The sequence below is a fragment of the Miniopterus natalensis genome, chromosome 12 (genome assembly GCF_054644295.1).
Source record: "Miniopterus natalensis isolate mMinNat1 chromosome 12, mMinNat1.hap1, whole genome shotgun sequence".
Taxonomy (NCBI): domain Eukaryota; kingdom Metazoa; phylum Chordata; class Mammalia; order Chiroptera; family Miniopteridae; genus Miniopterus; species Miniopterus natalensis.
The window spans coordinates 27,751,208-27,778,194 of NC_142092.1; the positions used below are offsets into that span (position 1 = coordinate 27,751,208).

At 36.9% G+C, this 26,987-nt stretch overlaps 1 protein-coding gene across 5 annotated transcripts in view; it reads left to right on the plus strand.

Moving 5' to 3' along the window:
* Positions 1-26,987, plus strand: part of PTPRD (protein tyrosine phosphatase receptor type D) — a 470,419-nt gene that overhangs the window by 275,896 nt on the left and 167,536 nt on the right. For all 5 annotated transcript variants that reach the window (XM_016223581.2, XM_016223577.2, XM_087822669.1 and 2 more), the window contains exons 5-8: positions 8,082-8,270; positions 11,903-12,013; positions 15,375-15,644; positions 18,627-19,208. In XM_016223581.2, coding sequence (XP_016079067.1) covers positions 8,082-8,270; positions 11,903-12,013; positions 15,375-15,644; positions 18,627-19,208 — 1,152 coding nt within the window. The remainder of the gene's footprint in view (positions 1-8,081; positions 8,271-11,902; positions 12,014-15,374; positions 15,645-18,626; positions 19,209-26,987) is intronic.

Genomic DNA, 26,987 nt, shown 5'->3' on the forward strand with positions numbered 1-26,987 from the left:
GACTTTTGAGAGAGACAAACATTTAGTTTACAATAAATATCATGGAAGTAAAAGTGCTGTGTTTTTCTCACCATATAATTTTGATTTGTCCGATTATTAATGTTATCTTTGATATTTTGATCAACACTGTTTCTGCAAGCCTTCTCTATTATAAAGTTATTCTTCTCATATATACTTAATAAACCACTATGAGGAGTTACTTTGAGACTATGCAAATACACCATTCCTTCTGAAACTTTTCAATTTATCCATTTGTTCGTTTATATCCGTATGGGCTCATGTCTTTTTATTGTATTCATTGTGTTATAATTTGTTAATACATATGTTTTTTCATTTTGATGTTCACGTTAGGCCACGGTTGGCTGACGGAAGGCCCTTTAAGCTGGCATCTTTGCCTTTTTAACACGCTGCCCCTGTTACTCTGTGAGTAGTCCTTTCCTGTACAACAGATATTCTAGGGACATCTTGTATTTTCCTTGTCCCAGTGCTGTATGGAATCAGTCATTTCTCCAAGGACCTCTATTTCTTTTTACTAGAGAATCATATTTAGAAAATAGACCTGGATGGTAGGTGTGGCCATTGCTATCTGGTATTGCCACTCTCAGGTCACACAGCTGGGGGAGATACGTTTGGTAATTTTATGTAAGGAGGGGATGTATGGGTCTATGCACACTCATTTACAATTAGATTCATTTCTGTATAAATGTGCATATTTTTTTTAAAACCATGAGCTCATACCAATATCTCCAATTCCAATTCACCATACAGTCCATTCCAGTTTTCTGTTTTATATAACACTTGATGGCTTAAATTTTTCATTTTTATTTACATTCACCACAATGCAGTGAGGCAGCCAGGATGAAGGTTTTTCTTGGCCTCCTTTGACTTGAGCTCATTAAAACTGCCAACTTTTACAAAGCCAGCAAACAGTGGAGGCAGAACCCAAACCCAATTCTCTTTCTATGTTTACTATTTTTGTCTTTGTCTCTCTTTCTGAAAACACAAGAAATCAATTTTTGAACTTTAGCTCCCTTGTACATTTTTGCTTTTATTTTTTTCTTAAAAGATTCATATTATGATTTAAATATAAATTTATTTAAAGTGATTATTTTAATATTTAAAATAAGGCCCAATTTGCGTGATGTACAGAGTATCATGACACATGCTCTTTAATAAAAATTAGTTAACAGAAAGGAGTGAGATTGACGGAAGCGGATGGTTATTGGATTTTGTTATCTTAATGAGATTTGCAATCCTGAGAAGGGAATACAAGCATAAACCTGATCCCTAAATATTTACTTAAATATTCAAGTATTAATAGTGTTTCTAGGCTGGGGCTGATACTTCCCCCACACCCACACCATGAATTTATCTAATTTTGGATCACAAAGAGCGTGATCCTTTGCCAAGGCAAAACACTACTAACAAAGAGATTTAACTGAGTCAATGCCATGTGAAATTGCAGCCACCACATTCATACAAATGGTAATGAAACCTAACTGGATTTGTGTTCTAGGACATAGACATTACTTCATGATTTGTAGCGTAATTGCATCCATTGCTTCTAAACAAGTGTGCTTTATTCTGTGCCAAGAGTGCCGCCTCGACACGTGAAGAACATTTCAGCGAATGGAGCTTTGCCCTGGAAGGCTCTGTGGTATCTGGTTAGTGTACTGAATATTTAGTAGCTGCTAATGAGGCTCCATCAGCTTATCAGCGTCCAATTTTCTACTCTTGCGTGGCATAATTCTATGAGAAACCTTTGGAGCCTCTTGTACCCACTAACTACCCTTACGAGATTCCTACTTCCATTCTTAAATAAGAGCTTCTCTGATTGATATATAGTCATATAATAAGCATACCATATGTACCTAATAACTTGCAAAGAGGATCTTGGACTAAAAAGTCACTCTATTGTGTTCATAATTACTTTTGGGGGGGGGCCAGATCTTATATTTATTAAGTATTCCATTTGAAATATCATTTATTAACTGTCAGTTTTCTCCTGCTTCGGGTAATTTCTTTCAGACTTTGAGTAGCCTTTGACTCATAATTAGAAACCACTTTATTTATATATATATAAATATATATATATTTTCCCCCAATTTTACTCATATGAATACCATTTGGATAATGGCCTGGATCCTAACTTTGCCAAAAAATCATTGATTTAGATTTTATTTCTTTTCTTTTTTTTTCCTGTTTTCAGTCACTCAATCCACTTGCAGGAACATTGATTTTTAATAATATGGTCATGATGTCAAAACAGTGCAAATTTTACCCTGCAGCCATCTGGATTGGTGAAAATAAAAGCTTTCTTTACTCTGTTTTCTTTAAGAATGACGCATGCCCCTCCCCCCCATCCGCTTCAAGGACTGTATTCTGGAAAGAAATGGTTCTTGTTTGTATAGCCTGATAGTGTGGATTATTCTGAAAGCTAATGACTTGAAAACTCACTTGCTTTTCAACAAAGTTAGCAAATACTCCCAATCAGTACCCTCTTGGCCAGCCAGCCTCTGAGCTACTGATCTGTGTCTTCTCTTAGATAATGCCATTTGGGGTGGTCATTACCTGTCCCACCCCGTGTGGCCTAAGGTCATAGAGTTAATATACTGAGTCTACTCATGTCTAGTTCTCTGGTCTGCATACTGTATTTTGGTGTCTGCCCAAAGCAGAAGTGCTGCCATTTTTTAGTCTTTTCTAGATAACTAAATAGAAATTACAAAGGGTTAAAAGCATAAGCACAGTGCTGAAGTGCTTCCTAGGGAAGTCATTTGATATTTAGCATGCTTTTCACATTCTTTTCATACATTTCTCATCCATGGCTAGCATACGTGGTAGAATTTTGTCTCTACCTGGAACCAATGCTAAACAAATAAGCCAATTGATATGTATCAAATGGGGGATTTTTTAAATGTAGAAGTAGAACTATGGCTCTTTTTTTGTTGGTTTTGTTTTTAAAATATGTTTTTAATAATTTTTTTTTAGAGGGAGGGAAAGTGAGAGGGGGAGAGAGATAGGAACATTGATGAGAGAGAAACATTGATCGCCTGCCTCCAGGCATTGAACCGGTGACCTCTTGATGCATAGATGCCACTCAATCCACTGAGCCACACTGGCCAGGCAGTGTAGAACTGTTTTAAAGTTACTGTTCCATCCGTGGAACTTGAGTTTCTAGTTCTTTCAACTTAAAATATAAAAAATTATTAACTATTCAAATAATTTTTTTTGTGCCTTTCTTTATGGGTTGACTCCAATTAAGCATTTTATTTATTCAAATAACAGCAACTAGAATAGAGGTAACATGATGAAGTGAAAATACACCAAATCTAGAGTTAAAAGATTTATTTTTATTTTTGCTGTATGTATGACCTGGAACAAGTAACTTAGCTTTGCTGAATCTCTGTTTTGTGTCTTTAGAAAGCCATGGTTTTTCCAGAAAATGATGCCACCCTTGCCTATCTCAAGGAGCCCTTATCAGGCTCAAATGGTTCAGTGTGTTCAGTCATTCACAGCAAAGCTTTTCCGTCCCCCAAATTTAGAGCTATTTTTAAAGTTCACTTTTGGGAACATGTCACGTGACAATATAGATGTGCTTTATTTATGCTGTAGATTAATCAAAAAGCCTAACATCTTGTTCAGAGAGAGAAATGGGGGCTTTTGTGAGCTCTAAAGAGGTTACTTGACAAGATACTGCCCTCTAAATTCACTTGAATGTTTAGATAATTTTTGTTTTTTATTACGTGCGTAGAATACTTTCCCATTTACAGTTTATTGTTGCAGCTTTGTCATACCAAGCCTTAGAGTCACATGCCTCTATTCTATTTAAATCTGTTGTGGGAGCTTAGAGTAACTACATATATGATGATATTTTACTAGATATCAGGCAGTGCTAGGCACACTTAATTCATTGTCTCATTCAGCCCTCTTGTCTGTGGGCTGGGTACTGTTCTTTTTGACAAAGAATGTAATTATCCTGCAGATACAATTAATCACTATATGAAGATTCTCTAGATTACTTCATAGGAGGGCTTCAGTAACTATCTGTAGAGTGAATGATGCCATTTATTGACTGTCCCAGAGATTTTTAAAACTATTTGTTTAAAGTCTCTTTTTTTAAATGTAATGCAGCTTTCATAAACATAAAAATACTTTATTATTTGACCACCTTTAGGCCTGTATATTTAAATTTTCCAAGAGAATTTTTAATTTTTATTAGCCATAAAAACACACTGACTTTTGTTGCATAGATAAGTACTGTTTCTCTAACAGGTGAAAATTCCTGCCTTTCAATATTTATTTAAGAAAATATTCTTCATATTATCCATCTAACATTTTGACTTTTTTATGTTAATGAAAACTTCCCTTAGTGCTTTCATCCTTAAAATAAAAAAAAGAAGAAAGAACTTTTGTGCTTCCATAAGATTACATAGTGAATGCCTAAAGCCTTAAGATATCCAGCCACTGAGAAATCTTTGCTCCTGTCAGTGAAAGAAAACCCAGGGTGTTTGCCTCAATATATAACTGAGTGATTCACTTGGGTTTTATTATTAGTTTGAGCATCAAGAATTCCATTACAGGATTCTAAAGATGGGATAGCAGAGTGTAGATCCATGTTCCATTGTGTTCTTTTGAATTTCATTGCGCTTTCAGGTAAGGTTTTTTTGTTAGGTGGTTGTAGTTTTGACTTGTAGGAACTTACAACCAATACATGACAGAAGCCTTCCTGTAAAATTAGGAAGGCAGGAACTGAAGGGTGTGTTTCTAGTGCAGCAACTGCACCGCATTACAGAAGGAACCAAGCATAAATCACATATCTCAATCGATGAAAATTGTTGGCTAAATTAATTAAATAAAACATAGGACTATAAAAATTAAGAAAACTGTCGTTAACTACTATATTTGTGAGTCTGTAAGTCTAATACCACTTAAGAAACTGTTAAAAATAGGAAGAAGTTATAGGATAGTTTTTGCCTTTAGACTTAGATTCAAATTGGAGAGGCCAAATTTATAACCACAAAACAATTAAAGAATGATGAACTGTTTAAATGAGGGGCACGGAATAAACACATTAGAACTTGAGAGATGCACAGGAGTGATCCCTGAAATGTTTGCCCTGATTCCCTGCACAGGTCTAATTGCAAGTGTTTACTGAACACGGAGATAATTAAAAAGTTACTAACATAGCCCTGCGTTCCGTGTGTGTATGAGTTCAAGTTTACACATTGACTGTAATAGGGGTTTGTAGAGAACACCAGCTGAGAACTTTAAGAGGAGCTACTATGAACTGTTTGGTACTCAGAAAAGTGATTCAGCAGAATGAGTTCCCGGGGGGGGGGGGCGTGGTGGGCAAGCCAATAAAAAGCTTACTCCTCCTGCAGATTCTGATTTTGCTTTATTGCCAGTTTGGTGAGAATAGTAGTTCTCTATATTGTTGATAACACCTAAACAATCAGGTCTATTTACCAAATCTCTTAATGCTGCTTTTTTAAAAGTATGTTTTGATGTAACTGACATGATTTTCCTTCATAAAAATATTTGCTATAAATCTGAAAACTTGGAGGAGTGGCACCGTGGCAAACAGTTCTTCATTCAAAACTCCTTTAAATCATTTGGGACCAGACTCAAGGCACCAGTCTGGCTGAGTTCACTATGAGTCCCCAGCAAGATTAGGGAAAAAGAACTGGTTGGGGCCACCTTGGAAGAAGGCTCTGGACTTAGCGGGCAGTTTAGTTTTGTGGTTTCTTATCAAATAAGAGAGGTTTGGTGTTTGTAGAATTGGAGTGGAAGTAAAGGCATCATCAAAATTGCTTATGGATGAACAATGAAATTAGTTTAACTGAGAAAATTATGCAAAAGCTATTACTTGATCAGTATCACATATCTAAAGCATGACTCCCTACAACACAGTGTCAGACTCTTTCCCCATGAGTTCCTTTCAAGCCCTAGGTAGGTGGGGACTTATTAAGTTCTCCAGCAATGGGATATTAACTTTAACTCTGGAAAACGCTGACATTCGTTTTTCTCTTTCCTTAATGGAATTGTAAGTTTCACATCAGCATATTTCATTAAGACACCAAACAGACTCAAAAAATATGCTATATTTCCAGGCCTATTATAGCTGCCATTCCAAACAAAATATGTATGACTTCTACGATTCACTAAGCACAAGTAGGTAGTAATGTGCCCTTTAATGGCCTCTCAAAATGACAGACCAAATGGCTTTGTGAAGGTCAAGTCTGATTTAGATTGTTGATGAATTAATAGCTAATTCTGCATGATTGAATATTAATATGGAACAGTGATAAGTAAGACACTTTAAAGCTTAATGAGCACAGTAATGAATAGGACAAAATGTTTTTCTTCTCACCTCATGTACAAGTTTAAAGCTACTGACATATTGACAATTTGTTAATTTTTGATAGCTGCTTTTTCCTGTAAAAGTTTGTATAGTTAAGGTATAAAGGGTATTGATTTTTTACCCCAAGTTCCTGGTACCAAACATTTGATGAGCTGTCAAAATTGATGTTATCAACTGGCCTAGGCAGTTTTATATAAATCACTAATAAATGTAGAGGGTGAAAAAAAAAGCAATTAACATCTTCTATACTACACCCACTGAGATAAGCATTCCAATTAGAAATTTCATTATTTCCACAGTTTGTTTTATGTTGAATACTGAGTTTTATTGCCAAATACCTGACAGTCAAATTGGAAACAAGCCACAACTGTCAACGTGTAACTACTCCGGCTATTTGAATCTGTTACAAGTGTGATGTTTCTCATGAAAATTTAATGAAGAAAATGCATTCAAAGAGGTTCTGTGCAAAAGGGGGATGGATGGAATTTAATTACCCTTATTAAAAATAAGAAAGCAGCGCTCTTTACATTCTCTGTCTGATTAGCATGCAAGGAAGATTATCTTTGTTGTGCACTTGTGTATATGAAAAGGGGCTCTGGAGTGTTCTTTACGAGCCAAGAAGGAAAAGAAAGGCCATGCAATTGTATTAGCCTGCTTTCCATAGGGCAAAAGTCAATTTTGTCAGCTCTCCCCAAGGTGAGACTTCATGTCTTATAAATGGCTATTAATTCTAGATTTTTTTTTGAGGGAGGAGTCTTTAGTAAGTGGCTCAACTTAAGTCTTTTGACACTTGCTATTGATGGGCACGGAATATCGGCTTGGTTCTTTGGAGAGATGAACTGGTAGAGGAAAAGTAATGACTAGTAGAGGCAGGTTAATGCATGCTAATGGAACTGGTAGTTAACCACCAAGGGGAGGCCAGAGGCCCTGGGAAATACAGAGACAGCTCAGGAATCCCAACCTGATTTTGAGACATTTTGGAATTGGTGGCTCATGAAAATTCTTCAGAAGTCATGAAGGAGTGTTGATTAAATTAACACTAGGCCCAATTGGAAGTCAAAATGTTTTAAAATCGCCTTCAAACAAACAGCCAAGTTGTAATTTAGATAAATAGCACCCATATAACTAAGCTCCCTTCAGTGTTTGAATAGAATGTACCTTCTAATGCTGTCTGGAAGAGCTGGCAATGTAGGTTATGGATGTGGGTCATGCTTGGGGACTTCAGAGGACTTTTATTTTCTCAGGATCTGAGCTCTGGGACAATCTTGATGTGGGATATGGAGACATGAACTTTGGATGAGTTGAAGATTCAAAATTTAGAAACTTCAACTTTTTAATGAGCAAAAATGGTGCAGGCCTTTCGAATGCGGAAACGTATTTTCTAACACTAAGGTGTGGCTTTTTTGAGTTGCTTTTTTCTTCTTTGGAAGTGGGAACGCTCAGGTAACTTTCTGAGGAATTGGAACTCCCTACAAAGGAATTCATTTAAGTTGAACATCATGCTTGTGAAAAAATACATAGTTTTACTCTAAAGTTCCAAAAAATATACATATGTGTGTGTGTGTGTGTATATGTATATACATACCAGATTCGAATACAGATAGGCTAACCCAACTAACCAACAAATGCCGAATATGGTAAGGTGAGAGATTAGTGGGCAACATCTCTTTAATCTCGGGCCTCTCGTTAGCATAATGATATGTCACCTTTTGTCTTGCAGAAGATCAGATTCCCAGGGGCTTCCCTACCATCGACATGGGCCCACAGTTGAAGGTGGTGGAGCGTACGCGCACTGCCACCATGCTTTGTGCAGCCAGTGGGAATCCGGACCCAGAAATCACTTGGTTTAAAGATTTCTTACCCGTCGACACAAGCAACAACAACGGCCGCATTAAGCAGTTACGATCAGGTAGGGTCTTGTTACTGTTTCCACTAACTCCTGAAGATTTTCTTTTTTTTTTAAGCCTTCTCGCTCTTTATTTTTAATTTGATTTTATTTATTTTTAATTTCTAGGTATTGATTTTTCTCCCTCTTCTCTTTCTCTGTTATTTAACGTGTTGTCCATGTTTGTGGTGTCATAGCCTGTTTCAGAGTCTGTCTTCCTCCCCCTCTCTGTGTGTTTTGCAGCTTCTGTTTAATCCACATTGCTCACTGCTGTGACTGTAGTTTTGATGATTTTTTTAATTTACTGCTCTGCCGCAGTATTGGATGGATTCATTTTCTATTTCTTTCTTCTTTCTCTGTTTTCTTTTGAAGCAAATTTATTTCAACATTGGACTTCATTCAGAACTTGCAAGGAGTTCCAATGGTTATATCCATTAAAAACCAAAATGTTCATATGAAACACTAAAATGAATCAGTTTTATTGAAGTGTGTTTTCTCTGTCGTTTCTACATTTGAACTCATCAAAATGCCAAAGTTTAGTAAGTTTGGTCACATCTGCTTTCTTTTCACTAATACATAAAGCACAGAAATGGTATATCATGAGTAACCAGATGTATTTTTTTTTTAAATCTTTAACAAAGAACCAATGAAAGGAGGGGATTTTTTTATTAATGTTATTATATTATCATGAGTGAGCATTGGTACACATTAGCCACAGTAGTGTGCGCCCACACTGAACATTTTTGAGCCCTCCAGTGACTGGATCTACAGAAGTCTGCTTTTGGTGTAGACTCCAGCTCTTGCTGCTTTCTCTCTCTCCCTCTCCCCCCGCTGCCCTTTTCTCCCTTCCCCATCTCCAGTTTATTCCTGTGCTCTCTTTAGATAAAAAATAGAGGTAATTCTAAACTTCTTAAATTATAGAGCCTGTCCTTAGGTAATTGCACAGGGACATTTGCTAATAAACTGTTTGCTTTGACATTGGTAGTAATATTGGTGTAGAATTCTAAGTTGTTTAACTGCCTGTCTTCCCGGAATTCTCAGCTTTTGACCTGTCCTGTGATGTTAAAGCGTCTTGTTAACTACCTCTTTTTGCTTGTTGTCAGCAGAATTGTGTAGATTAGCATTCTGTTATTGTAAATAAAGAATTAATTATTCACATGTAACATAGATGATTTAGTATATAAAGCTTTAACTCTGAAAAATTTGTACCAAATTATAAGGAATATAATAATATTTTTATGCTGTCTTTCTTCTCTCCGTATTTAAATCTCCAGAATCTATTGGTAAGTGCTTAGTTCTGAAGCGCACTTCACCCCCCACTAATTTCCATATTCAGACTCTTATAATACTATTATTATTATTAATAATAAAATGCATGGCATGCATTTTACTAACTGTCAGTGTAGGCACCAGATCTCCGTAGTGGCGCGCACACGCACACACCCACAGCACTGTTTTTTTGTAAGAACACTGTATAGACAAATAAAATCGTACACAAGTTATATCACACAAATGAAGCATAGTAAGTTGTATACGATATCCAGTCAAGTGTTTGTTTCTAGTCTTTAGTATTTCCTATGACAGTATATATATGCATATCTATATATATACTTAACTAGATTAGCCAGTATTTTCTAAATTGTCTTTAAAAAATATTGTTTAGTTTGTTTCCTTCCCCCCCCTAAGAATGAGGCATATACGATAAATCCTAACCCTGTATGACCCCAGACCTAAGTACTCAGCCGCTTCTCTGAGAAGCGCAGCGGCTGCCTCTTGTGGTCTTTGCCCTGTGCGGTAATCATGCAACTTGCTTTTGTGATCTAATAGTACTATCTGATATAGTCCTGTTGTACGAGTAGAGTAATTCAAGTTTCTTTGAAGACCTTATTTAATTCTGTAAATCTAATTGAACTCTTCTCCCCAGCCCTAGCCTCCTCCTTCTCGTACTAATGCTTCTTCTTTCTAATCTTATTTGCATTCATATTATCCACCCAGGTGGTACACCAATAAGAGGTAAGAGTGCTGAACTGACGTTCACAGAATGATCTTACTCATTCTTTCTGTTCTCCCATCACCGTCATCTTTGTCCTGTTTCCAGAATCATCCCAATAATATCCATCGACTCTTATTATTTTCTTTCCTCTGTACTGTTTGGTTCCGATCGGTGACCCTCGCATTGTGGATTTTCCTTTCCTTTCCCTTTTCCTCTTTGTTTTGTTCATTCCTTTCGTTATAAAGATGATGATTTCCGTCGTGATATGCTTCAAAGAAAGCATATCCGGGTCCTTGGACCGCAGACCAGTCACAGCGTATCATCTGTCCCTCCTTTTTTTTTTTCTTTTTTCTTTTTTCTTTTCTTCTTCCTTTTTCTTTTTCTTTTTTTTTCTTCTCTTTTTATTCTTCTTTTTCCTTTTTTTTTTTTTTTTTTTTTTGTCCAACCGGAGCAAAAAAAAAAAAGATCATTTTTTTCTTCCTTAGCTGTTCTTGTTCTGGACCAAAGCCAAGGCGGTCTGGAGAACAGTGGCAGACATGCAGAAGACAGCCCGGACCGTCTGCTTTTTGTCTTTATCTTTCAAAAGGTTTTTGCTTTTGTTCTTCGATGCTTTTTTTTCTCTTAATGTCTTAAAAGTCAAAGAATGACTCCCCCTTTCCACCCGATCTCACTCGCCTACAACCTGACAGCGGTGCTTTTTTCCCCTCCCCCAACTTCTTTTTTTCTTGGATTACTCACCTCTGGATTTTTGGATCTTCTGTCCTTCAGGCTATGGAAACAAAAGGTGCTCAGTATTCTTGGTGGTATGTTGTATTGCTGGTTTTTCATACTTTGACTCGGTGTGCATTTCTTTTATAATTCTTGTTTTGTATTTTTCTTGGGGTTTTGTGACACCACACTGCTAATCCCACGGGTGGATTTTCACGGGTGTCTTAGGGGATCCGTCTCGAGGTCCTCGAGCAGTGGTTGGTTGGCTCTTCCTTGCTGGCATAGGCCTTGCTTTTTAACTTTTTTAAAACCTTCTAATTCAACTCCTCTTTGTTTTTCAGCAAACGTAATAAATGATTGTAAGTCGTGGCAAACTGTCTTTCTTTTCTTAAAAATCTGCATGTCTTAAGGGAGTTTTGTTTAAGTGATATTTTCCTAATATATAATGACTAATTTTAATTTTTTGCTTTGTGCAGCCTTTTTGTGCTCGCTGCGTATTTTTGGCTTTCTTCAGCAGAAGACTTTCTTGAAAACCCGGCCTGGTTTTTTTTGAGCGTACCTATCTTTTGCGCCACTTTTGATACCAAAATGAAACAAAACAAAACCAAAAATTAATCTTTTGTTTTATTTAAAAGCCATACTTCCTTGAAGCAGTCTCACCCATCTTCATTTTAATAGTCTAGGAAATAAGAGTGTTAATTATGACTAGAATTCTTGCTTGGGAAAAGAGATACTATTGTTTTCTTATGCTAGCATTGATGATGTTAAAAAAATAATCTCTATATGTTTTTCTCATCGCATCATTTTCTGTCTGTGCACCTTAGCAAGAGATTGAATCGACGTTGAGCGGATCTTCGCTTTGCAGGGCTTTTCATATTGTTAAGAGGTTTAGTTTTCTGGACTGAGAAAGCCTTCTCTGACCATCTCTTTGGCAATATATTTTATATCCATACAGGAGCCCTTCAGATCGAACAGAGCGAAGAATCCGACCAAGGGAAATATGAGTGTGTTGCCACCAACAGCGCGGGCACTCGCTATTCTGCCCCTGCCAATTTATATGTCAGAGGTAGGAATGACATAACCCTGGCATCGTTGCTTCATTCAGGCTCAGGGGGAGTGGAGACACCCACAGCACCTGGGGTGTTATGTCAGCATTTAACAAGCCCATTTGCTGATAGTTATAGTAGCTGAAGCATTTTTAGTGAATAGAGAATTAAAAAGTTGAAATATGTTGCTAAAAAAAAAAATTAACCACTTTTGAACAAAATCTATCCCGAGGCTTGACGTTTGTAAGTATCTTTGCATTTCTACATGTTGATTTCTGTTTTTACCGCATTGATTGAGCTGTGCTTTGCGTTTGTTTGAGGTTTTCTTCTTTCTTTTTTTTTTTTTTCTGTTGCTGTTTCTCTTCTGTTTCCTTTTAAAACTCTGAAATAATTGCTTGGTGTGCTACTAATCAAGTCTCTGTGCAACTCCAAGCATAAGAGTGTTTATGTCTTCAGGACCTCTGCTGTGGAGCTGTAAGAATAAAGCTTCTAACTTAAAAAGAAAAGATGCTACATGCAAATAGCACAATTGTATTTTCTTCCTTTTATACTGTCTTATAAACGTGCTATTATATATGTGCATATGTCTATGCATATATATACACACATAATTTTTAAATTACTGTCTACGAAGTTTAATTTTCTGATTGACATGGAACACTGATTATATTTTTAAAAGTATTAGTTGTCCTTGGGACAAAGAATGAGGATACTTTCATATTTTCTTAAAGAGTAATAGAAGTGATTAAATTTTTGAGCTTATGAATGGCTGTGCTTTTCATTTCAACTAGAAAGAAGTGTTTCTTCTTCCCTGGAGTTTTCAAAGCCATTGCCTGTAGCTTTTTGTCCAGTAGAGATGCTCTTGGTCCAGGTCTATGTGTCTGAGGATAACCACAAAAGGCGTGGGCGGGGGTGGGAATAGATAAGAGGCTGAGAGGGCTTTAAGTGACAGCAGGGTGGGTTCCCTTAGGAAAATACCTAGCTTGATTTTGAAATTTTTGCTTGAGATGATCGTGTCTCCGTGGGGCTGTTTTCGCGCTCCCGTGTTTCTCTGGAGCCCAGGGTGGGAGACAAGAAGAACACCGCTTCTTCTCCAAATTCTTTGAAAGCCCCTTGATGTTTTTTCTCACAGTGGCAACCTCCTTTGCTGCATGAGGCATGCGTCCCCTTTTTCAATGGAAAAATTTCAAAATGACGCTAGCTATTGTTTCCGATGCGGCGCTAGGCCGTGAGGCATTGCCCACTTTCTCAGCGGAGGCCGGCAGGATTAACTAGAGCGACTGAAAATGTTCAAGTAGCGGTTGAAAGCCTTGATCTGGCCTTTTTACTCTCTCTGTGTTTCCCTTGTTTCTCTCCTTCCCTCATTTCATTGTGTTCTGCATCAAACCCCCTACATCCCTCAGAGCTGCGAGAAGGTTGGTGTGTTTTTTACTTTTCCCCCACCTTACAAAACTATTCATTAAGCCAATAACAAAGAATACAAATGAAATGAATGTAGCTGCATTGTGGTCTCCTTTTGGTCGATGGTATGTTCCAGCAGAGAATGCCCTGGCTGTGGCTTCTGGTGCTCGCTGGCGGTGCCTGACTGTGGTGCATGGCGGGGGAGACTGTACCTGGGTGCATGGTAACTGGGGACACTTAACTCTCTCAGGGCCGGGAACTTGGTCAGTGTTCCTGCTTTCCTTCCTGCTCCACTCTTCCCACCCCCCGCCCCACCTTTAATTTCTGTCTCACAGGGATGCCTGCTGCCCATAGAATGACTTTTTGTAGTTGTTCCCCTAATCCCAAGCATGAAGACTAAACTCCTCCATTTCTCTCGATATGCTGACACCTCAGAGTCTCCACTGGCTCCTGCTTGCTCTGTGTAACCTGTGAACTGGCTGCAGGAGGCATGCGTAGCTCTCTCTCTACTTCTCCTGTGCCTGTCCTTCACCCCTGAGGCCATCGCAGCCAGCCCTCTCCCATCAGCGGAGGTTTATCTCAACCTTAAGTGCAGCCAAAAAGTTGACAGACAGAATTACTTACTATTATCTTCTTGGGGTTATGAGGTTGTTTGTTTATTAATCGACTGACGATTTTTAAAAAGTCACTGTATCTGTTATCGAAACTATGCTCCTAACGATTTCCTCTTGATCTAAAATACTCATGGTGTAAGATTTTGCCAGTAAAAGCCCAAGATGAAACCTGTGTCTCTTACCCTTTCCCTGTACCATGTACTTAAACTTGACATGTAAACATGCAGATTATCCGAAGCAGGAACACTGAACTGTGATTGCTTGGTCATTTTTACCGTGTCGTGGTGTTACAATAGGACCCCTTCTCCGAACGTCCCGTCCCACCGTATGTTGTAGCCGCGGTGTCCCTCAGTTTGAATATAGGCTTGAAAAGATGCTCACCGCACTTTGTCGTCATCGTCTGTGTGTTTTACCTTAGCTGTGAACTGAGTGGAATCCTGAATGTGAAACACCCAGCTCCCTTTCTAAAAGTGCCATCCTTACCTTTGATGACCCGGCTTAATCGAATATCTTCCTACTGACAACCCTGTCACCCCCTAAATTCCTGCCTCAATCCCTGTACTTGACGTCCTCCCTGTGTGTCTAGTTCTGTTACCTGTTATTTCTTCTGTCGTCGTTGTCCTGGATTCCAGAGAGTGTCCCATTGTCCTAAGCACGGGCCCGGAGACGCCGTCCTGTGCATGCCTTGCATGGCCCAGTTTGGTATCTTTGCTGGCGTTGGCTTTTTCTTCTTCTGTGACTGTAAATCGATATGTATGTATGTATGTATGTATTTCTGTGTTTGTTCCAGTGTTAGTGTGAGGTTTTGAGGCTGCATCTTCTGAGTCTGAAAGCAAATAAACTGTACTTTCACTGTACTCCAGATGATGTTTTCTGGGGCTGGGATGTGACAGTGTGGCCCCACACCTGCATTCACAGCACCTGGAAGTCCACAGCACGGAAGTTGGTTTTGATACCCAACTTAAACCTGCTGGTGACTTTCCAGCCCCCTTTTTCGCATATACATGCATGCATAGAATCACTGTGATATGCATATATGTATATGTCTCTGTTTATCTTATGCATGATGTTTGTGTATTGTTAATTTGTAGATAGTTTCTTTGTGGGGCCCTTGTAGGTCTGAATCAACTTTTGTATGAATGTGTCTAAGATATTAATGACCAAATTAAATAATTTCTTTGTTTGTATACACATACCATACTTGTATGGTCTGTATTACCCACAGTTTTCCTTTGTTTTGTTTATGGAAAACCCACAATATGTTCTAGTTGTTTAATTGTGTCTGTACAGTGCATGTCACGTGTTTAAGAAGCCATTTTTTTCTTGCCTTGTATATTTTATCATCTTCCTTTGTGTTTTGTTCCAGTTCGCCGTGTCCCACCAAGATTCTCTATCCCACCCACTAATCATGAAATCATGCCAGGTGGAAGTGTTAATATCACCTGTGTGGCCGTGGGGTCACCAATGCCTTATGTGAAGTGGATGTTGGGGGCAGAAGATCTGACACCTGAAGATGATATGCCAATAGGAAGAAATGTCTTAGAGCTGAACGATGTAAGACAGTCAGCAAATTACACCTGTGTGGCGATGTCAACACTGGGTGTCATTGAAGCAATAGCACAGATCACTGTCAAAGGTATGCTCAGTGGTACAGGCTTTGGGGCTCTGGCCACATTCAAGTCACCTGGCTAATGCCTCTATAAAGTCTGTCCTTGGATTTCTAAAATGGATCAATTTATTGTTCTTTGTTTTAGATGTCATAGTCTAATTATATCTGTGGCATCACATGAGATACACATATCTATATAGGCAGTTTCCCTCTTAAAAGTATTCTAAGAAGCAATAATCATCAAAATATTTAACAACAGGCTGGGCCCAGCAACTAAGCAGGCAGAATGAGGAATGCTAGACATAATCAAGGATTATGGAAGGACGGAAGCTTACACGTTTCATATTAATCCAAAACTGTGATAATAGTCACATGATAGAAAAATCCAGACAAGTTTTACTAAATGTAAAAAACCCTGATGGAAAAAAAGAAAGAGTTACAATTAACATGGATAAATAATAGATGCTTTAAAATTTTTTAATGGGCCCTACCTTTAAAAAGCAAACTGCAAATGGATTTAGGTTCTCTCTTAGCTTTGTCTTTTACCTAGGATTGATGAAGTGCTCAAGAAATGTTCTGTCCTTTAAATAAGTGAACTAAATATAACCAAAATACTATATTCCACAGATATTTTTGAATGAAAGAAAAAAGTGTATGAGGGTATTGTTCTTACCCAGTGTTTATACATGTCTAGACCACTTTTGCAAAATGGGTCAACTGAAGAAGACTTGAAGTTTCTGCAAATATCTGGAACTGTTGCAAAATGAACACACATTATCTTCTCTTTCTAGGAAGTTTAATCCTAAGAAATGCAAAATGCACATTATAGTTGGTGCTATATCTCCAACTAAGCATATATATCTCCAATATATGCCTTATAAAATCAATAATGTGATAAAAGAACAAAGGCACACACCATTGGCAACAATGAATCATTTAAAATAGTAACATTGCTTATTCTTAACTGTATTAAGCATATTTGTACTTATCTGTACATAAGACACAAATCCTGTTCTATACATAAATGTGACTCAGCAAAACAAATAATGTCTGTTAAATATCAGTATATACACCTTTAATTAGCAATATTTTTACTTGCCTTAAAAATTCAGAGAGACATCTAGGGAAAATTAGGATTACCTACTTCCTTAAAACATGCCAGGCCATATTATTTGAGTAAATGTCTTTTTATTATTAGTAAAATGCCATGGCCAGATACTATTGTTCTCTAGTTCTTAGAGTGATACGCAAATAGTGAATCACCTTTGTCATAATAACCATTTCAGGTTAAATATTTGAAGATTTACTGAAAGCCTTCAGGAATTCAAAAGCAGGAGTCACATTAAGCTAATACCTTACTCAGCTTCTTATTTTTATTTTCCTACCTCTTGCTGTTTCCCTACCTCAAAAATAAAAATGTAAGGGTGATTCTTGAAGACAAATGTGAACCAAAACAAAAACAGCAACTTGAAGAGAGTGAGGAGGATGGGTACTGACTCAAGTCAGTCAGTCAGTCATTTAATAATACTTAACGAAAAACCCACTCAGGGCTAGGCAGTGTTCTTCATATTGGGGATCCAGCAGTTACGAGGTACAAGTTTGCTACTCATGAAAAGCTGTCATTCTGGGGAGTACTGTGCTTTTGTCTTAATATCACCAAGGAAGAAGGGGTGCTAAAGGGCTGATTTACATGAGCGTTACCTTCTCAGCTTTCCCCAAAAAGTCGGTGGTGTATTCCCTCCTAATAACTCTACCATTGAGAATCACTGTCCAGGGTAAGGCACTGAAGTATGAGGTCACCAATGTAGATGGTTGGGATTCTTAATTAGCAGCATTTTGAGTTGTGTTCTTCTTCTAAAAGGAAAAAGATGGATCTCTAAAAGATGGATTTAATTGCACATATTTGTGTATAGCTATAATCTCAGGTATTCCTGACTGAATATAGAATGCATGCTACTACAATAATACTTTATATTTTATTGGATTTATCAGGGTGACAATGACTAATAAAATTATATAGGTTTCAGGTGTACGATTCTAGGATACATCATCTGTATGGTGTGTTCACCACCCCAAGTCAAGTCTCCATCACCATTTATGCCCCCTTCACCCACTTCTGCCTCCCTCCACCCTACTTTCCCTCCCCTCTGGTAATCACCATACTGTTATCTATGAGTTTTTCTTATTTTTTGGCTTAATTCCTTCACCTTTTTCTATAATATTACTTTAAAAAAGTGATTTGTGAATATGCTTTAATTTAATTCCTTCAGCATTTTTGAATATTAAATAAAAACATGACTTTGAAATTAGTTCAAAATTACTATTCATTTTTTCATATCTTGGTTAGATTACTTACAGGAAAATTTTAGTAATGTTACCTATGTCTTACAACTGGAAAACAATATGGATATTATTATTCCATAGCAATTTAATACCATCTCAATATATTCCAAAATAGATGCAGTATATTATTTTCAACATTTATTGGTATTTAGTTATATCATTTATATCTTAAAGCAACAGGCTAATTAGCCAAGCTTATAATAATAGTAATAATTGCAAATAATGTTTTTTTTTTGAGGGTGCCAGATACATTCTAAGGACATTACTGGATTAGCTCATTAATCATCAGAGCAAACCCATGAAATAGAGTTACCCAACTGTACAATTCCAATAATACAGCTTTTCTCATTTTTCACATGAGAAAACTAAAGCAGAGAGAGGTTAAGCAACACATTCAGGATCACATAGCTAATAAGCGGTGGGTTTGGATACAAGCCCCCCAAATACAGTGCTAGAGTGCCCCCCCTAGTAAAATCAGACTTGCTCCCCGTGCATGTCTTGCTGTACTTTCCTGACCATTTTGAACACTAATCTTTGCTTTAATTTCATCTAATTAAGTCTTTAGTAGATCCATAATTCTGTCTTTTCAGTAGTAGAGTTTATGGATTCTTATAACATCCTAGAGATGCTGGGTAGTGACTGTCTTTTTCTTTCTCCCCCCGCCAGCCTTACCCAAACCTCCAGGAACTCCTGTGGTGACCGAGAGCACGGCCACTAGCATCACACTGACGTGGGACTCTGGGAACCCTGAGCCCGTCTCTTACTACATCATTCAGCATAAACCTAAAAACTCTGAGGAACCCTACAAAGAAATTGATGGGGTGGCGACCACCCGCTACAGCGTCGCTGGCCTGAGCCCCTACTCGGATTACGAGTTCAGGGTGGTGGCCGTCAATAACATCGGGCGGGGGCCTCCCAGCGAGCCGGTGCTCACGCAGACCTCGGAGCAGGCCCCGTCCAGCGCCCCCCGCGACGTGCAGGCGCGCATGCTGAGCTCCACCACCATCCTGGTGCAGTGGAAGGAGCCCGAGGAGCCCAACGGGCAGATCCAGGGGTACAGAGTCTATTACACCATGGACCCCACGCAGCACGTCAACAACTGGATGAAACACAACGTGGCCGACAGCCAGATCACTACTATCGGCAACTTGGTCCCCCAGAAAACGTACTCTGTCAAAGTCCTGGCTTTTACCTCAATTGGGGATGGGCCCCTTTCAAGTGACATACAAGTCATCACGCAGACAGGAGGTAAGTCTCGTTCTGGTCGGGGAGTAGGGCAGGAGGCAGGAGTTGATGCTAACAGGTGGGAAGGGCAAAAACGAAGATATTCTCAATTTTAATTTTTGAGACTTAGAGTTTCTAAGTGAGGAGTTAAGGCATCTGGAAGGGAAACAGGCATGGACACCTGAAACACTAAATAATAGTTTTTGGTAGAAGGATGCATATAGCATCCTGTCCTTTTCATTTGAACCCAAATGACTTGTAGACTTTTCTGCGTGAGATGGATGGATGTGTCCTCCATGCAGCACTTTGAAAAGAACTATTCTTTTTTTATAATCTGAGAGAATAGTCTCAAAAATTATTCGATTTGTAAAAGATTGAATGGGTCAACATAAAGTTAAAAATAAAACCATTTGTCAGGGGGCCTTGGATATTTAAATGGCTTAAATTTGCCGGGAAGCCACTTGCTTAACAGTAAATATTCTCCTAATGGATTTTTGATTTTTTTCTCATTGTGTGGCCTCAGGGGTGAAGGAAGACAGTTACTAAGATCTAAGATCAAACTTTAGCATCTGCTTCATCCATTTTACTGGGTATTAGAGCAGATGCCAAACTATTTTACAAAGAAAAAGTTGGCCCTGCCGGTAGTTTTATTTTCATAAGAGGATATCAAACCTCCCCGGTCTTTGACTTGAAGTGATCAGTTTTAACTTGGGCTGGGAATGTAACATAGCAGCTTTCTTCTAAAGTATAGCCTTGAACTTCTGAGAGCTACTGTTTTGGCTCCTTATAGCCTTGGCTCCTCTAAAACTTGCGTTACTCTAGGAGTGTTTTGGCAGCAAGCCGCTGGTTTGTTCTGATCATCTACATAGGAACCATATTATTGGAGTTAGTATCTATGATCTAGAGGTATGTAACTCATTGGTAATTTGGGAATGAATTAGTGAATTTTCTCAGGGATCAGAACTAGATAATAAACCCATTTGATCACTGACCTGTTTTCATGTCATCAGCTTTGTGAATCACATGACTGTTTGCCATGTGCCCTGGCCACTAGGAATCTCAGAACTACATACAGCTCACTCGGCTTTATTATATTCTCATACCATTATTTGGTTCTTACTGGTTTGTTCAAGGACTTATTATGTTCTCAGATGGTATGAAAGATAATTATAAAAATAACTGTTACTACAGTTACACTAAAAACTATCCATATGTTTCCCCTGCTTGGCTTCTGCAGTTCTTTTGTATTTATTTGCTTTATTAATTATGCAGAAAAATACTGTAGATTTTTTCATACATTTCTCGTTGGAAAATACAGATATCTACGAATCTTGTTCTTTTTCTTGATTGAAGGTGGTTGACTGTTATGAGATTATTTTATATTATACCATTGTAGCAGCTCCATGACCATTATAAGATATAAGAAAGTATATGAGAAGAACATATCCCTATAATCCACTTTTAGCTTTTCTGATTTTTCAGCTGTGTTATTTTAAAAATCTCTGGCCTTGGCGTAACATAATCAGGGTTTGAATTCTAATCTACGATGTTTAGCTCTGTAACCTTGGACACCTTACTTCATCTTTCTGAACCTCAGTTTTCTCATCTAAAATAAGAACTGCCTCATAGAGATTGGGGATTTTATCCCTTTTGTTGGACTGCTGTAACAAAATACCACATGCTGGTGGCTTAAACAACAGGAATTTATTGCCTCTCAGTTCTAGTGGCTAAAAGTCCAGCATCAAGGTGTCAGCAGAATTGGTTCCCTCTGAGAGTGGGGTGGGAGGTTCTGGCACTTTCTCTTCATTTCTTCTGGTTTGCTGACCATCTCGGCTGTCCCTTGGCTTATAGAAGCATCATCCTGATCTGTGCCTTGATTGTGACATGTCATTCTTTCTGTGTGCATGTCTCTGTCCAAACTTTCCCTTTTTATGAGGATATCAGTCATAATGGATTAGGGCCAAACTAGTGCTTTTAACTAATTAGCTACCACAACCTCGTTTCCAAATAAAGTAACATTCTGAGGTTCTGGGGGTTAGGGATTCAACGTGAATATCTGTGAGACACACTTAAATCCATAACAGAGCTATAGATTAGACAATGAACAGAAACATTTTATAACTTAATGACTAATATATAATTATCATCACCATCATCGTAACAGCTAAAATATACTGGGCACTCTGCTATGAACTCTGCATATATTAATTCTTGCTACCCAATTTGGTAGATGTGGAACTATCCCATTTGCCAATGAGTAAATTGGGGATCAAAGAAGATAAAAAGAGCCAGTAACTTGCTTTGAGTTATAAGGGTTGTAAATGACAAAGCAGAATTTAAATCTAGGTGTCCTAGATACTTCTAAGCACCATTATCTGTTCAATTAATAATTTGCTAATGTTACAGTTTTAGTGCCTGCTCGGTTTTTGTGCCCACAAGGTGCTTAATAAATAAGTAGCGACAGGAAATACAGTGTGTCATTTATTCACATCTTTATTTAAGAATTATATATAATTTACTTCTGCAATACTTGAGGTGGCTATTAGATTATCCCGGGACAAGAGTGTGTTAAGCCATTTAGATATAAAAAAATAAGTTTATCTGAAAGAAGTAGAAGTAATACCTTTTTTATAGAAGGTTGTTATATTCGATCACTAAATTTGGTTTAAACTTTTCTAACAGATTTAAACATAGAAACCTATAATGCTTCATAACTTTCTTTCCTGATGATAGGAGGGTTTAGCTATCTTAGAAATCAACTAGTTTTCTGGAAATAAATTCAACCAAAACATAAGAATCTTTGGGAGTCATGAGAATGCTTATATTCAGAACACGGAATAACAGACAATAATGCCTTTGGTCACAGTTTATTGAAAGATATAGAACTGATGATTAAATAGACTTTTTATTGATTTTCTGTATTACCAGCAGACATAATGTGACATAAATCATAACTCAGTGAAGGTAGTATTATGACGGGGGCAATCGAGTTAATGTGATCCAGGCACTCTGAACTTAGAGAAATCTAGATGAATGGGTCACAAATATATTAAAATACTTGTTCCCAGTCTCTTTTGGACATTTTATACATTAAGATATTTCCAAGAACCTTTCATAATAGTTGTACTTTTAATACCCATTGATTGAGAAGATATATGATGACATAATGACTTGTGCCTGCCAAGATCGATAGCCTGAGAAAACCCTCTGAAATAGCACAATGATCTGATCTGTTTTCTGGGCTTAATTAACAAAGGCCATTTGATGTTAGTGGATAACTGCCAGATACAATGATGTTAGATCCTGATATAATTAATGCTGAGCTGCTCCTTTTTCTTGTTGCTGACTAGCTAATTCTTAGGATCATTGCTAGGCAAGAACATAAACCATTATGAAATATTTTAGAGCGGTTATATAAAATTTAGACATGATTATTTTCATTGAAATGTTACCTTTTCTCTATGAAAACTTACTGATCGATAACATGTATGAATTTCTGAAGTGTATTTTAATTTCACATACACAGAGGTACAAACTTTTATGTGTTTTATCTGAAATATATTCATTTCATCTTGGTATCTTTAATTCCCTGACACTAATATTTCTACTTTTGTTTAAAATCAGACTCTTAAACCGTATTTAGAACAAAGTGAGTTTAAGAGGGAACTTATAATCTTTGTTCTTCTCTAAGCTTACTGTCATCCATATTAATATAAATAGGGGATTGCTATAATTTGTACATTTCTGGTAACATAGAAAATCAAAATATCTACTTTATGGTCAACATTTCCCCTTAATTACAAGTATTATTGTAGTTGAAAATATTAAGTATTCTTTAAATGGTTTTAAATGTGAAAAATTTTGGTTAAATAATTATTTTGTAGACATGTGAGTTAATCTTCCAAATTTTCCATTGCTATAACTTCTGGCATGATAGTCATTTGCAACTAGTTCATCTTGAAAATGTGTGGAATACATGGTCATTTACGAAGGAAGTATTTATATTGTTCTAGAAAAAGATCTCCACTATTAGATAACACATTAGGGAAGGAAGTCTGTTATATAGTTTTCTTTTATAGATAATTCTAATAAAATCATAGGGTTACTATGTATTTTATAAAATTGCAAATAAGACCCTGATAATGAAATGTAATAAATTACATCTTAAACCTAATACACTAAAATATATGTTGTGTGATGTTCATGTTTATTGGAAGCATTCTAGAGCTGTTAAATGCTGATGTCTTTTTTTTTAACTTTCTTTAGAAAACATATTTTACCTCTAATTCTTTTATACACTTAATAGATTCTTGGGAAAAGTGTACTGATATATATATGTGCATCTTAATAATATAGGTCTTTGGAAGGAAAATAATTATATACACTTGCTAACTAAATACTGATGAGTATTATAAACTTCAAACACTTTGAAGAAGGTGATTCTACTACAGATTCTGGGCATTGCAAAAACTGGTATAAAACTACATTTAGAGATGTTGTACTTTAGCTTTCTAGAACTTTAAAAATCATTTTATTAGTGTATGTCAACAGGCCATCAATGTCAGTAAACTAAAAAGAGACTGACTTCCAGTAGCCAAAATGTGAGCCCAATTTAACTGCTTTCTCTAAATACTTTTAGCAATGAGTAAAGGAGCTGTGGATATAAATACAACTGTAATAAAATTTAACTTTTTCTTATTTATATTTAATGACAATTGGGAGTAAAATTTGTGCAGGTGCTTGTGTATTAACTACTTATTTTTTCAGTGATATATTCATGGCACTTACAAATCAGACTCCTTGTTTTGAATTTTGTTTACTACCACTATAATTCTGGCTGTTGTTGTTTTTTTTTATAGCTTATCAATATTCTAGGTACACACATTTTGAAATATGTACCTTATTAAAGTACTAGATATTTTAGCAATACTGGGCTTTCTAGTCTCTTTGGTAATATTTCATATTTATAAATGGCTGACGAAGTGGTGGTTGAGCCATTTCATATGTATAAGCTTTTTCTCTTGAGGAATATGCTCTACGTTTTGCCTCAAGTATTGATCTCTTTTAATATTATCAGCATTTCAGATGACATGCACATTTTTTTCTTCATTTCTTGACTTTATTCTCCATTCTCCGTCTTTGAGTTGCCTTCAGATATTTATATAGAGTGTAGTAGTACTGCTGCTACTACTACAAATATAAATATACTTTATATTTGTCAATGGGATTATTATCTGATTTTAGAAAATTGATAGCTCATATTTGTATTTCCTTTCGGACATTAAGTAAATCAAGAAGAATATAGCATTGACACCACTTTACAGAATATAAGGCTTTCTTACATATCATTTTAAACAAAAAATTTGTATTTCTACTTTCATTTCCTTTTTTTTACATCTAAATTCTAAATTTGGCTTATGGCCAGTATTATCACATTTCCCTTTTTAATGTGGAATAATTGAATGTATGTTTCTGGATGGATTCTTTTTATTTGCTCATGAGTTACTGTGAACTTTAGACAGAAAAGCTCTTAAATAAAATAGACATAGGTAACAAGAAGTGAATGGCAATAAGTTTGGGGTATAAAGACTGAGAGCATTAAAAATGTTACATCTATGTGTTTTTATGTAGGGGGCATAAAACAGAAATAGTAACCTGTCTTAATTAGAACCTCAGTTGCCACAATATTTGGTATAAAATTCCAATTGACAGATGATGAGGCATTCCCTGTGCCTCTAAGCAGAGTAAATATGACAGTTCGGAGTCCCCTAAGTTTTTTCATGTACATATATTATTATCATTAGGACAACTATGTTTGAGGAATATAAAAATAAATCCATTAATTTCACAGCTTGTTTGTTTGTTTTTTTTCTGCTGAAGTCTCAGCTTCATTATGGTTGTTTCAGTAATGACTAAAGATCCCTGGGGAATCTTTAGCTGTAGGTAAACCTGCAATGCCTAAGAAAATCTGAATAGTGGCACCTTAAGGTGTTCATTAGAAAGACCCTGATATAATAAAAAGGTCTTTGAAAGCACGGATCCATAGGCTGGGTTTCATCTGTAGGCACATTTAGCCCCACACAGTATTTTTAAAATAACTTTCAATTAATTTAATTAATTTAATTAATTTCCAATTATAAAAAATTGAAAGGTTTTACCCAGAAGGTTCATTATCAACTTCTGTTGAAAAATCAGAAGCTTGGGCAAGATGGGGCCCATGTTCCAAAGGCAGCAATCTCCTGGTGCTGACCCTCAGGGACTCCTTCAGGTGCGCCAGGCACCGTCCAACTGATTCCCGCTCCCACGTGGCCTCTGCAGTCATTCATCTAAGGAACCTGCCTGACACCTCTAGGCGTTCGTGTTTCTACCACAACTCTAAAATCTACTAAATTAAATTACCCTCTAAATTATTTCAAAAGAAGGAGATGGTGGAGACAGAAGAGGAGATCCCCTTAAATATTAGTGTAAGAGATTTTCCATTAAGCCTTCTGGCCACTGCTTACGCTGTACACGAATAAAACAGAGAGGACATGCTCTGAGACTGGCGGGCCTGTGCGATTCATTATTTCGAAGGAGCGGGCTCCTGATAGAACCAAACAGGATTAGAGAGTCAGATGAAGTTTGTGTCACTAAACAGGGATAAAACATGGAGACCTACCGGGAATTCGTTCAAGACAAATTAAAAGCAAGAAATAAACAGTTTAAGTAAGCAAAACTTAATTAGATTTCTAAGATGTTTTCAATCACTGTCACTTAATTTATTATTAGAATTAGGGAGGAAATACGTAACAAGCAGTTATTATCCTGAGAGCAACCCTTCAATGCTGTCTGTGTTTTAAATTCTTGACAATGCTGTATTCTGGTTTGGTTTATATCACAGGCTTTCTTTTTTCCCTAGACTTGTGGAAGTTGGAGGGAAGAAAAAAGGCATAAAACTAGAGGAAAAGCAGTGATTGTACACATACGTGTGTAGTGTGTGTGTGTGTCTATAGTTGTAGGCTGAGAAACCCTCTCACTATCTGAATGTTAGAATCCAGTCATAATTTCCCCACCTGTCTGATAATTCTTGGCTTCTACTGTTGCTGCTTCCAGTGCTTTTGGTATTTTTCTTTTATAGGTAATACATTTGCTATTTGTTTTGCGGTTTGCCTATTTGTTTTTTATTTCCCTCTGTTTCTCCTATTGCTCTTGATATTTTATCTTCTTTTGTCTCCACCTCTCAGTCTGAAAGATTGTTAGGTCACCCACTGGGCAGGTACTTAAAAAAAAAAAAAATGCTGTTACCCTGTTCAGAAAGTACATTCCTAGAGGCATCAAATTAATGAGTATCTCAAGGCCTGTGATACCAAAAGGGAGAAAAGACAATGAATGCAATTAGAAATATGAAGCACTGATTATTAGTGGCTTTAAGCATCAATCCAAACGTGTGTGTGCTTGCTTGCACATGCACACACACAAAGATAACGCAGATATGCACACACGCATACAAACCCACAGGTTAACAGAGCAGGCAGTGGAATAAAATGATAATTAGGGATCCTAGAAACCATTCTGCTAGATTCCTCTAGACTTTCATCTCTCTTTAAACAAAAGGCAATTTTTAAATCACACTATAGAGAGATGATTACAAAAGGAAAAGAGGGATGCACTTTGTTTTTCCAAAAGACTTTCTTATGAAAATGATAGCTTGAGTATTATTTAATAAATTGATTTTATTTATCAGCTACAAACTGCATTATTCTATATGGTTTTGAATGTTTATGCTTATTTGCCAAAAATACTTTAGGTGTTCTTTTCCCCTCT